Source organism: Mastomys coucha, unplaced genomic scaffold (assembly GCF_008632895.1).
Source record: "Mastomys coucha isolate ucsf_1 unplaced genomic scaffold, UCSF_Mcou_1 pScaffold14, whole genome shotgun sequence".
NCBI classification, from domain to species: domain Eukaryota; kingdom Metazoa; phylum Chordata; class Mammalia; order Rodentia; family Muridae; genus Mastomys; species Mastomys coucha.
The window spans coordinates 104,290,239-104,304,195 of NW_022196896.1; the positions used below are offsets into that span (position 1 = coordinate 104,290,239).

Sequence of the window (13,957 nt, forward strand, 5' to 3'; positions counted from 1 at the left end):
AGTGTAAACATTCCCAGGGCCTGTAGGACTTTCCAGAAACTAACCCAGCATCTACCTTTTACACACAAGAGAACCAAGGTCCAGGGAAACTATCCAGATCACAACTGAGCTTTGCGTCACACTACGGTCAAGTTTTCTAAACCCGGATCCTTTGGTTCTAAGATTTCTCAAACATGTGGGACTGCATATGCAAGAAAGCAAGCCAGAGTTCAGAGACAGACAGAACCAGCTATTAGCAAAGCTGTTATAACTTGAAATGCACACCTTTAGCTAACATCCTAGTCCATACTCTGAATCATTTAACACAGACTGCTAGTGCAGGACTGCTCCATTTAAGTCTTCCTAAACTGTAAGAAACTGCCAATAAACTCAAGAGGACAACGAAAGCCACAAAGAGCAGTCGTCAGAAATTGGCAGGATGGCTTACAGAGAGACACGGAGTGCATTTTAATCTACTACAAATGAATGGGAAAGAGAGGAAGTGGGAATTTTAAGTAAATATCAATTATGATGTGAAAAACACAGGTAAGGGTGACTGAGCCAGCAAGATGTAACACTAAGAATAGGCTGAGTGTGAGCACTTGGAACTCCAGACTGAGCTACGCAATGAGTTCCAGGTCAGCCTAGGCTACAGTGAAAGACATCATCTCAAAGGCAGAACAATAATAATAATAATAATAATAATAATAATAATAATAATAATAATAATAAATTTTTAAGCAAGCTAACTGTACTATCTGGTTAGTAATTAATAGTACATTTGCTCACCAAGCACAAGGCTCTGGGTTTAATACTAATACATACACAGAGAAAGAGAGACAGAAGGGCATGGGGACAAACTCCAAATTATCTAAGGAAAGTTCATTAAAATGTTCTAAGGAATCACCCCTGAGTAGAAGTGAAGAGAGCTTCCCTAAGTCACCTACCACAAATGACTTCCACCCCAGTGCTTACCTGGAACTCAGCAGTCTTGGGATTACTTATGTGGACTGCCTTTGTTGCAGAGATATCCAGGCCAAGTTTATCAGCAATATCTTCTTGGGAGCACTAAGAACACGTAAAATAGATTAGCACAGGGCAATGCCTAACTCAGTTGAAAAGTATTTCATGCTCTCGCTCATGAAGTATTTGCTCTATAGAACTCAGTAAGTTAACAATAACCTAAGAATTTGATCTAACAAGTTTAACAGTTAATAAGTCATTACTTGTAGTTCACCTAGTTTAGGCTCACAGAAGATGTAATTAACTATGAATAGCTCTCTATGAGGAGTTTTAGCCACAACAGAGAGCTACTTAATGTGTCCTGTAGAGATGAAGGTTTAGCCCACACCAGGTCCTCTCTATACTAGGTCCCCACTTACCTTTCCCATCTAAGCTCCTAATTTCTCTCTGTTTTCTGAGCATTATATTTTTACCCGCCTTTAGCTAAAATCACTGTGCAGCACCACACACAGCAAACCCAAGGCTCTACTTGAGTGACTCCTCTTTAGCTCTTCCATGAAGGTATCTCTAGTGGGACCAGTAAGAGAGTACCCCCTCTCTGTTTCCCCAGGGCTTTCTGGTTACCAGTGCAATCTCAGGTTAAGTCTGCATTGATTTGGGGCAGAACTGTGCAATGAGAATTCACATGGCTGAACTCTCCTCAGTGTTCTTTGAAATGCTGCCATTTCACTTCCCCTGCACATAACATACCTCCTAGGAACAAAGAAACTACTCAGTTCTTGCCCACTGCAGAGTCTGCAACAGTAGGCACACATTAGAGAAGAACTCACTACTACATCCAACAAATCTAATATGGATCAAAATTTAGAGATGCTGAATGTCCAATGCCTGAAAGAGAGTGCTAAAACATATAATAAAATGAAAAATAATCAAGAGATGAGTTGGTGCCATCAGGTTCCAGGAGTCCTTTCTAAGTTTAGGACAATATTGATCACTGAACTGTTCTAAAAGGCATCCTCAAGCAGTGGGCCATCACAGCACTAAAGAGTAAAGACGCCTGTTGCCTGCCAGGCACTGTACCAGGACCTGAGAGAAGGTTAACAGCCAGCTCACCTGAGGGGGATTTTATCTTCCCTGCATGCTAATGCCTGCCCTAGCAACTCTTGTCTTAGCTCACCTGAGGGCCAGGCTGGCAGGGAGCTTACCACCCTACCTCAGCTCCCAAGTGTTATATCATATATGTGCTGGTATGCACTTCCAGACCCAACTTTGCCATGCTTTCTTGAAAAGGCATTAAATTCTATCCGAACAGAGCCTCTTACAGCTGCTGTGCTGGAGAGAAAGCCTGCACCATTCTGAAAATAACACTTTCTGCATAGCAGGGGGGAGTTTTGCTGCAAGATTTAGATACATTGTGATCAGTTAATTTAAAAATGTATTTACATGATGTTACCTGCTCTCAAGCACAGCTACTTCTGTCTGTGTGAAAGAAAAAGGATTTCCAGTGTATCTGAATGACCTGTGCTTCACAACAGTGATGGGAAAAAGGAAGACGACCACAGTTTGCATTAAGAGTTCCTCAAGTGACAGTAGCGCAGGCCCAGGAAAGAAGATGTTCTTAAATATCAGCATTTATGTGTCTACTATAATGTTAGGAATATAGCACATATAAAACCCATAATCATAACTGGGCTGTGGTGGCACATGCCTTTAACCTGAGCACTCGGGAGGCAGAGGCAGGTGGATCTCTGAGTTTGAGGCCAGCATGGTCTACAGAGTGAGTTCCAGGACAGCTAGGGCTATGTAGAAAAACCCTGTCTCAATCAAACAATCAATCAATCAATCAATCAATCAATACAAACAAAACCCATAATCATTCTACGTGTTACTCTTAAGGTTAAAGTAGGCGTTTTGTCCTAAAATTGAGTCAGTTTACAGAAGACAGTGTTACAGCCAGCATGCAGTGTTCAAAGTGAACTTCCTGTTAAGGAGCAGCTTTGGAAGACTGACACTCTTACACAGACTGGATGTGGCAATACAGACCAGCAATGTTAAGATCTGTTTATAAAAACCACATCTTTTGGGGAGGCAGGTGGATTTCTGAGTTCGAGGCCAGCCTGGTCTACAGAGTTCCAGGACAGCCAGGACTACACAGAGAAACCCTGTCTCAACCCCCGCCCCCTCAAAAAAAAGAAAAGAAAAACCACACAACTTTATAAACGTTTAAATATTAATGATTTGATTATTTTATGCATATAGGTGTTTTGTCTGAATGAGTGCATGGTGCCTACAGAAGCCAGAAGAGGACATCAGATGCCCTAAGACTGAAGTTACAGACACTGCGGGTGTTGGAACTTGAATCTGGGTCCTCTGCAAGAGTAGCCAGTGTTCTAAACCCCCAAGCCATCCCTCCTGCCCCTGTTAAAACTTTGAATAGGAAACTTTATGTGAACTCTACCCACTTTAGCTCCTCACTCCTTTTCTCCCAGACACTGAACATAAACTGTGTGACTGACAGCCGAGCACACTACTCAGCGCTACTCTGTGCTACAATTCAGTCACAAGCTCTGGCTCCTAACAGGGCGGGGCTGGAATCTTGGGCACATGCCCATGGCTGCATGAGGGATGGAGGGACTGAGAGAAGTTACTCTAACTGCTGAGGAGGAAGGAACCCTCCTGAGAAGAATTGGTACCATGTGCACACAGCTATCAGTGCAGTACCCTCTCTGCACAGCAACCTCTAGCAGGCGGCAGCTTATGTACTTCTGCAAGATACATGAGACTCAGTTACGGAATCAAAAAGCACCAACAGAGTCAGTGAGAAGCACAAGCCTAAGTGGAAACTACAATTAGTTTAGAGAAGAAAACCAGAGTCACAAGTAGAGAGGGGAATGTGAATGCTTACTTTGTGTTTATAAAGCTGAAATCCTTCAGGATGAGGATGTGTTGATTCCTACTGTCAGTTATATACTTTAAAAACAAATGCATTTCTCAATGCTAAGTTTTATATTTCAATGTGTATAAAATGGTGACTGCTCACAAAGGAAATAAAACGTCTGTAACTAAAGGTTAAGAACTTCAGGCTGGGGACCAGGGGGATGGGCAGCCGCCCCATCCACAGGTTGTTAAATCAAGCTAACTGGGATAGCCAAGACCTGCAGTCTGGACACCACAGATGCCTGCTGCCAGGGAACCCACAACCTGCGCACACACTTACTTCTTTCAGTGGTCAGCCTGAGGAGGGGCAGGGGAGTTCCTTCTGACTCTGTAATAACATTCATTTCCTGATTTAGGCCTTTTATGTCAGCTTTTCAACTCAAAGCAAATGTTTGTGAACATGTTCAAAGACAAAGAAATAAGTCTAATGTGGAACAGTTCCTAAGACCTTAACCAGGGCGGTATCTAGTGAGTACAGCCACAACCAAATTAAGACCAAATATTCCAACCTTTATGAAATTCACTGTGCACCTTCTACACTTACATCAAATATAAAGCACGTGGTCATCTCACTGGACTTTTTGTTTCTAGGCCTTCATGGTCTACTATGACTACAAAAAGAAATACTCTCAATTTTTCTTTACTGGAAACTGTATGATGTCAAGTAACAGAGTTTCTCTTTTAGTATCTGCAAGTTTCAGCGGTCTAGACTTTATAGATTCAAATAAGGAATCACATAATTCACAATTCAGGGATTCCAGGGAAGCACTCAGCTGGACAGAAAGCCGGCTGAAGACGTACGTACCAGAGCAAAAGTCAGTGCTTCGGTGAAGCCAGCGGCAGCCATGTCAAGTCTGAGGAGCTCTGTGAGCTTGTTGAGAGGAAACTGAGGGAAGAGCAACACACCATGACATCTCCCGCTTTGTTTTCTTCAACAGATTGGTCTGGAACATACCATTACAAGGAAACAAACTCCCCACTGGCTAGCACACTGCTAACACCACCACTATCCAACAGCCTTCCACCCCACCTCTCCCACATGGTGTCTGCCTCAGGCCCAAGAGGAGAAGATGAGTCTTACAGTTAGCGTCAACCAGAGCTCCCCGCTGGAGACCCTTCCTTCTTCACAGAGCTAGTCACCACAGGCCCTCAACTCACTCTAATCATCTAGGCATCTGTTCTGGATCCTTCCCCATAACAAATGCCTCTCATAGCAAAGCACATCCAAATGCTGTTTAATTCCCAGGCCCCGTTTGTCTCAAAGCCTTCCTGGCATTCAATAATCAGTTACTAACAATAGGGGTGTTTATTCAAGGGTGCAATCTTACTTGATTAGCTATGGTGTATGTTTTCGGCAAAGTCATCTGAATGTTGTTATAGCCATAAGCAATAGCTGCATCCTCTATGATGTCACATGCATGGATGACATCTGCTCTGGTTGGAGGTATTTCCACCTCAATCTGATTGCTGTCACCTATGACTTCTGACTTCAGACACATCCTGGTCAGGAGCTTGGCAAGATTTGCAGGAGTTTCTCTAAAAAACAATGCTCAGGCCATAAGCTTCATTGGCAAATGGAAAGCAAGCTTATATCCTGCTTTAAGATAGGTTTCTACCCGAAATAGTAACCTTTCTTTCCGAGTTCTGCTAAGTATCAAATATCCTAGCATACTATCAAGCACTTTCAAAAACAAAAACCTCACTGTATACTTTATGCTTCAATTCTCCTCTCCCACCATAAGTATGTTTCAAAGCATACCTGATTCCAACTTTCTTGTTAATTAAATCAGCTCTCACCATCTCCTTTCTGTAAGGCAGCTCCTGAGAGAGAGGAAGTTTGACATCAATTATTCCCCATCAGATGCCACTTTCTAGTCTCTCTCATTCACTCAGCTGTTGCACCTTTATTACCCAGCCAAGGGACTGTTCTTAGAGCCACACACTGAAATAAACCTGAGGTCATTCAACATTATAATCAATTTGTTACATCTGACTCATATATAAATAGTCTATGCCCTAAATTATTTTTTAATGCTTGGATCAGACAGATGGTTCAATGGGTAGAGGAGTTTGCGGCAAGTCTGATGACCTGAGTTCAATCCCCAGGACCCACATGACAGAGGAAGAGAAGGGTCCCCTGCAGACTGTCCAGTGACTTCCACTTCGGTGCTGTAGTTCACACACTCTAAATAACACAATCTATTATTTTTTACTTTTTATTTATTTTTTATTTTTTAATCTGGAGCTGAGGACTGAACCTAGGATCTTTTGTTTGCTAGACAAGTCCTCTACCACTGAGCTAAATAAATTCCCAAACCCCACAATTAATTTTTTTTTAAAGAGCAAATTTCTTTGGTATGATTTCCCATGTGGAAAAATACTATGATGTCCCCAGACCTGCCTATCAATCTCCTCCAGAAGACAGTAAAAGTGGGTGGGAACACTTCATAAATTGGCACTGGCTCGCCTTCAAATGGCACAGAACATTATTAAGTGAAAACACACATGCATAAACCTAGGGCTCTCTCACTACCTTTGGAAACAGCTTATGAACACTAATCTAAATTACCCTCAACACGTACACATTAATGAGTGTGTGCATGCATGAAATAATGAAGGCACAGACCGAGTCTAACGTCAAAGCTCACAGTTTATCATCTATCTTCAAAACCTTACTATAGTCTATAAAGTAGCAAGGCTCGTGAAAGACAACAATCTCCACTTGTGGTGCTTGTTAAAATCCTGTATTTCATGTAAGGGTAAAGAACCCTCCCTCAGGGGATTTTCCTCTGTGGACCTCAGAACTGTTCTAGGATAAGTTTAAGAAGAAAAACAAAAGTCACAAATGCCTAGCGCTCCTTTTCAGAAAGCCTACTATTTTAAATTTACAAAAGTACTCTATAACATATAAACGCTTCCATGAGACTGTCTACACGATGAAAAGCAAACAAAATTTTAAAGCACATTTCTCATCCTCTTTATAAAAATATATAGTTTTATTAAAACTTAAAGAAAAGAAACTTCAATGAACTGAAGGCTCAGTGGCTGCTGTTCTTCCACAAACCCAAGTTAATTCTCAGCATCTATCTAGTTGTTGATAGCTCAACTAGTAACTCCAGTTCCAAGAGATCTTATGTCCTCTTCTGGCCTCTGGAGGCACTGTAGGCACACAGTACGCACTTACATATACAGAAAGAAAATCTATACACATAAGATACTTAAAATATTAAAAAAAAAAAAAAAAACTTTCTTCAAATCAGACATTTAAAAAGTTATGCACACCTGGGTCTCAGCCCTGAGGGCTGAAGCAGGAGGCCTGTGAGTTTGATACCAGTCTGGCTACATTCTTTTGGTCTCTGAAAAACAAAATAAAAAGCAACCACAAATTCTTCCTCTGTCCACATATATGGCCTTCGAATGCAACACTACAGATTTACAGAACAGACAGATGGTACCTAGTTCTCCACCTCAGGTCCCCCAGGTCCAGCCATAGGGCTGGATATCCTGCTGGGAGATCACTGGACTTGATCCCTTAGTGCAGGTAGCCCCGAAGCATCACCTTTAAACAAACTTTAGCCCTTTCTGGTCCCATATCTCAGCAGCACTGCTATAGCTGCTGCTCCCTGAGCTCTGCCCTGACACTCATGAGGTCATGTCCCAGTAAAAGCTGGGCTCCTTCCTTCCTTCCTTCCTTTTCTTCTTGTTTTTGTCTGTTATAACTAACAATCACTGTTAAAATGCAAATCAAGTAAAAGTGTGGCTCTGAGCCAGGCAGTGGTGGCACACGCCTTTAATCCCAGCACTTGGGAGGCAGAGGCAGGCAGATCTTTGAGTTCGAGGCCAGCCTGGTCTACAAAGTGAGTTCCAGGACAGCCAGGGCTACACAGAGAAACCCTGTCTTGAAAAACCAAAAAAAACAAAAACAAAAACAAAAAACAAACAGTCTGGTTCTGTAGTATAGTCCTTGCCTCCTGGGTTCTATCCACATTATAAAAAGCCCAAACATAAACTACAAAATCTCTACACCCACACATAGAAGCTGACACTGTAACTTTAGCTATATGGTACTCACTTTCTCCATGACAATCTAGATAGGAAGCTGGGGCAGTGAAATGGCTTAGTGCACAGAAGTGCTTGCTGCACAAGCCTGGCAACTCAAGTTCTATCCCCAGAATCCACAGAAAGTAGATGGAAAGAATGACTCCATAAAGTTGTCCCCTGGCCTCCAAAGGTACACCAGACATCACCACATGCACGCTTGCACACACACTCGCGCTTGCAAACAAACACACACACATAGACACACACACACACATAGACACACACACACACACACACACACACACACACACATACACTACCAATAGCACATTTTTTTTTTAAGAATACCATGCTAAACACTAATGTTTCTAGAAAGGGTAACATTTGTATCTTAACAGACTTTACCATACTTTTAAAACTACTTTATTGTCTGGAAGGAAGCAGAGAAAACACTTCCCACCAAGTCTAATGACTAAAGTTTCATTCCTGATACCCACATAAGAGGAGACAATCAACTTCCATAAACCCTGCAGAACATAGTCACAAATACATGTAATTTAGGTACTGGGCAGCTCAGGGGTTAAGAGTACTGGACCCAGGTTCTATTCCCAGCACCCACAACGAAGCTCCCAACCCTCTAGAACTCCAGTTTCAGGGATCCTCTGGCCTCCTTCAACACCAGGCCCACAGCACACACCATGCATACAGGCAAAATGCTCAGATACTTGAAAAAATTTTTAAATTAATTAAAAAAATTTATGTTCTGATTCACTTCACAAATGACAAGAAGAAAAGAGAAAAGCAAAGGAATCCAAGTTGATCAGAGAACGGTGTCACTGATCAGAATCACAGCTATGTGATCTGATACTGCCATTTAACACCTTAATAGGGATGTGGTGGCATACTTTGGGGAGAGAGGCAGGAGGATCATAAATTCAAAGTAGCTTTAGCTACACAGTGAATTCCAGGTCAGACTCAGTTACAAAACAAGAACCTGTCTGAAAAGCAACCAAATGAATTAAGACTAATACTAGTTTGGGTGTTTTCTACCAAGACCCCATATTTAACATTACGTGTGCTTACTTCTTAACCAGTCTAAACAAATTCAGAATTACACTACCATGACAACCTTCAGCAATTAGGGACTCAAATGTGAACATCCTAACTCGATGAGACTGTAAGGCACTCAGTTAACTAGTTAATAACAAGAAAGATCACAGAATTATGATGCTATGTAATACACTGTGAGACAGGTAGTCAAGCTCCTGCACTTAGAAACACAACACTTATTAACAGACAACCTATTAAACACTTCCAGGCCTCAAGAGCTCCCCAATGAAACGCAGCACACCACCCACCCTCAAAAGGTTACTGAGAACTGAATCCGCAGGACACGGTGCAGTGCAAGTTGCAAGGGAGAGGTGACTTGTAAGGACAAGAGAAACAAACACCCAGCAACCACTACTACTACCAGTACTCCCATCATCTTTTAAGAACTTACTGGAAATGTACTTGATTTTCCATTAGGGGAAACTACTTCAACTGCTTCAACTCTAAAAAAAAAAAAAAAGAAGAAGAAAAAAAAAGTCAGAAATAAAATGTTTATGAAGGTAAATAAGCTATAAATTCTTAAAATGCATATGATTAATAACTATTCTGTTTTATAACTACAGCTTCAACTTGTTCGATCTCTTACATCCTAGCATCGCTGTTTTGGCCTATCTTCCTATATACACTAGATACAATATTATTCTACCATTCCAGGTCCCAAAGCTCCCACCCATGTCCCTTTAGGCAGTGGACACTTAGAAAGCTTACTCCCAGTGTGTAAAGCATGCTTAGAACATGGACTCTTTAACAATGTTGATGTACACCATAAGCTTTACCAGGGTAGTATATTGAAAGACAGAAGTTAACACTTAAATCCCTGAAATGCAAATTATAAATAACAAGAAAACTGGTACAGCCTACATAACTTCAGTCATTTTTATTACTATATATTTACGATGAATTATAACTGAGAGTCTAGAATAAGCTGATGCTAAAACATAGTAAGGACATACAGCTTTTTCATATGCTTCTACACCTGCTTAGCTATTCCTCCATCTTTACATCCTCAAATCTAGTCCTTAAATACTACTTAAATTTCACTGTCTCCATGAGGTTTTGCCAGACTAGCCTCACAAACACCAGACCATGGCCAAAAGATTGAACACTTTCCATTCTGTATACTGTTTAGAGCTATGTCATCTCCCCAGATGTGTCCTAACTACAGGAACACATTTGAGCCCATGTCCTGACCGGCCTTAGTGGTATTCCCTGAAGCTTCTGTCCAAGCTAAACACAAGAATAAAACATGCCTCATAAGGATTTTTTTTAAAGACTTACTTATTGTGTATGAATGCTTTGCCTTCACATATATACATACACTACATACACTGCTATAATCAGTACAGGAGGGAGGCCTTGGACCCTTGGCCTCAGAGCACAGGCAAATGATGGTGCTGACTGAACTTACGTAAACTGATGTTCACAGTGTTCACTGAACATGGTGACAATGATGTCAAGCACGATTTTTGCCTGCAAAAGGAAAAATACAAATATTATGGTAATTTATAAGTATATTCTCATTCAATCCTAATGCAATGAATATTTACTATAACTTAGTCTTCAAACATCTAATAATGAACCCTTACATACACATTCTAAGAAAGGAAATAGAATAAAAAAACGTAGGAGCAGGCTCATTCTTATCTTCAGGTGTTCTCTATTTATGCAGCTCTCTGAGAGTTACAATCCATGACTGAGACAAATCGTTTAGTTCCCCCGCCCCAACTCTGGATTATGAGGTTTCAAGAGAGACAAATGGCTAGTTACTAGAGTAAATGTTATCAATTTCATAAGTCTTTGGAGCCAGACTGTTGGAATCTGGCTCAACCCCTTACTAACAATACAACTGTGGATGATCTAGTTTATTCTCTCTCCATCTCATTCCTCTCACTAGCTAAGTGGACATACTAAAATTTCTACCTTTGGTAGCTATAAGAATAAATGCACAAACATAAAACACGTGGAACTCCCTAATAAGTAAGAAGGACCAGATACATTCTTAAGGTAAAACTAAACCCTTACGGGGGGCTGAAGAGACAACTCAGTGGTTTAGAGCATTTGCTACTCTTACAGAGCACCCAAGTTCAGTTCCCAGCACCCATATGACAACTCACAAGTTGTTAAGACAACTTCAGTCCCAGGAAATCTGGACTCATTTTCTGGCTTCTACAGCGACCGGGCATGTAAGTAGTACACACATAAACATGCAGGCAAACCACTCATAGACATAAAATAAATATGCATTTAAAGGTTAAAAAACTATAGTAGGGCTAGAGAGATGGCTCAGCGGTTAAGAACACTGAGTGCTTTCCCAAAGGTCCTGAGTTCAAATCCCAGCAACCACATGGTGGCTCACAACCACCCCTAATGAGATATGACACCCTCTTCTGGAGTGTCTGAAGACAGCTACAGTGTACTTGCTTATAGTAAATAAATAAACAAACAAATAAATAAATAAATCTTTAAAAAAAAACTACAGTAAAATCTCTATCACTTTGGCGTATTTCTAAAGGCAAACATCATAGCTGAGAGATACAAACCCCACTCCTAGAAGAGTCTCCAATGTGGCAGCTACAGGTGAGAGTCTTTGCAGGTCCTGTTTCCACATCTAACCTCCTACTGTTACAGGCTCTCTCTTAATCTGCCTACCTGCCTGCTCTCTCGGCTTTACTTACCATGTGTAAAAACACATTACATATCATAGAACAAAAAGCTTTCCTAGCACTCAAATCCTACATTTGTAGTAACTGAAAGTGGGACAGCCCCTGTTCCAGTTGTTGGAGGACCTGTATGAAGATCAAGCTGCACATCTACTATATATGAGCGGAAGGGGTTGGGGTTGGTCCAGCCCATGCTCGCTCTTTGACTGGTAGTTCAGTCTCTGGAGTTCCCACCTATTCTAACATTTTATACTTTAAAATCAGTCTTGGCCCACAAGCAAACTATATTTTGTCTGACATTATAAAAAGGTGAGCAAAGATTTTAGTTACCTTAGTGAAGTCAGTCCCTGTGCATTCAATAAATATATTCCTAGTATTTACTGTTATTTTTGAATGATTCCCTGTAGACAATAACAAAAATTTCAGAGACATGATACAAACCATAATTTAAAAATAAATCACATTTGAAACTTAGAAAGCAATTGAAATACCTTAGAAGTAAGGAGATAGAATTTTTTTCCTTTGATTTTTATAGATAGGGTATTATTAGCCCTGGTCAGTCTAGAATTTACTACATAGGTCAGGCCACAGTGATCCTCCTGCCTCCGCCTCCCAAGTACTGGGATTACAAACATAAGCCAACTATGCCTAGCTATAGGATATGTAACATTTTCCTTTTACAATTAAATTGGTGTGCATGTGTGAAGGTCAGAGAACCTCTTGTAGGAATCAATTCCCTCTTCCCACTACACGGGTTCCAGGGATCAAGCACAGCTCAGCAGGTGTGGAGTCAAGTGCCTTTATCCTCCACTAGGCCATGTCACCAGTCCTGAGATATCAGACTTTTAAGCTCCCACTGGTCTAGACACAAGCTCTAGGACATCCAGGGCTTCATGGAGAAGCACTGTCCTGAAATATAAATGAAGTAACAACAAAAAGATAACTAAGGCTTAGAAAGGCTAAACTACCTGGTCACCACAAACTATGAAGCAACAGGTTAAGGTCAGTTTGGATCCTGTTAACTGGGAGGTCAGCATTCTCGACCATTCAAACTGCAGGCATTTGCAATCTCAAGATTTCTTTCTCCTTAGAAAACATTGACACAACAGTCAAAGAAAATGCAAAAAGCAAAAAGCTCCTAACCCAAAACATCCAGGAAACCCAGGATGCACTGAGAAGACCAAACCTAAGGATAATAGGTATAGAAGAGAGTGAAGACTCCCAAGGTCATGGGCCAGTAAATATCTTCAACAAAATTATAGAAGAAAACTTCCCTAACCTAAAGAAAGAGATGCCCATGAACATACAAGAAGCCTACAGAACTCCAAATAGACTGGACCAGAAAAGAAATTCCCCCCATCACATAATAATCAAAACATCAAATGCACTAAACAAAGAAAGAATTTTAAAAGTAGTAAGGGAAAAAAGGCAAGTAACATATAAAGGCAGGCTTATCAGAATTACACCAGACTTCTCACTAGAGACTATGAAAGCTAAAAGATCCTGGGCAGATGTCATACAGACCCTAACACAAATGCCAGCCCAGACTACTATACCCAGCAAAACTCTCAATTACCATAGATGGAGAAAACAAGATATTCCATGACAAAACAAAATTTACACAGTATCTTTCCACAAATCTAGCCCTGCAAAGGATAATAGATGGAAAACATCAACATAAGGAGCAAAACTATACCCTAAAAGCAAGAAGGTAATCTTTCAACAAATCCACACAAATCTAATCCACCTTTTACAACAAAAACAACAGGAAGTGACAATTACTTTTTCTTAATATATTAATTTGAAAATTAATATTACCAACATATCCTAATCGATTGAAATCCAATAATATGAGGATTTGGAAATTTGTTGATTGTCATCCAATGCTCTCTCTAATTTGGTAATTGGAGAAATAGGTCCCACATTGTTCAATCTATACACACTGTCAGCTTGTAAGTTTGTGACAGTGTCTAGCTATGTACCACGTAAGGGTCTTGAAATCTTGCTTCTCCTATCTTAGCCTCTCGATTAGTAGTATTGTTTATTTCATGTTTTTACAGTATACTATGGTTTTCAGAACAGCTTATATATTTCAAAAGTATTTATAGACCCAAAAGAAACATAGATGATTAACTAGGGAGGTGGCTGGTAAGAGAACAACAAAGTGAGAGTGAATGTTTTGCTTGACATTTGTAACTCGTATCAAGTTTGAAGAAGAGAACTTTATAAGTTACTCTTTCTCTGAGATGAATGCTTTTCCAAATTAT

At 40.6% G+C, this 13,957-nt stretch overlaps 1 protein-coding gene across 2 annotated transcripts in view; it reads right to left on the reverse strand.

Moving 5' to 3' along the window:
- The window catches only part of Farsb (phenylalanyl-tRNA synthetase subunit beta), a 64,905-nt gene that overhangs the window by 31,381 nt on the left and 19,567 nt on the right, over positions 1–13,957 (reverse strand). For both annotated transcript variants that reach the window (XM_031368122.1, XM_031368121.1), the window contains 7 exons: positions 12,021–12,091; positions 10,439–10,500; positions 9,422–9,473; positions 5,639–5,700; positions 5,208–5,415; positions 4,685–4,765; positions 955–1,047 (listed from right to left, as the gene is read on the reverse strand). In XM_031368122.1, the coding sequence (XP_031223982.1) occupies positions 955–1,047; positions 4,685–4,765; positions 5,208–5,415; positions 5,639–5,700; positions 9,422–9,473; positions 10,439–10,500; positions 12,021–12,091 (629 nt within the window). The remainder of the gene's footprint in view (positions 1–954; positions 1,048–4,684; positions 4,766–5,207; positions 5,416–5,638; positions 5,701–9,421; positions 9,474–10,438; positions 10,501–12,020; positions 12,092–13,957) is intronic.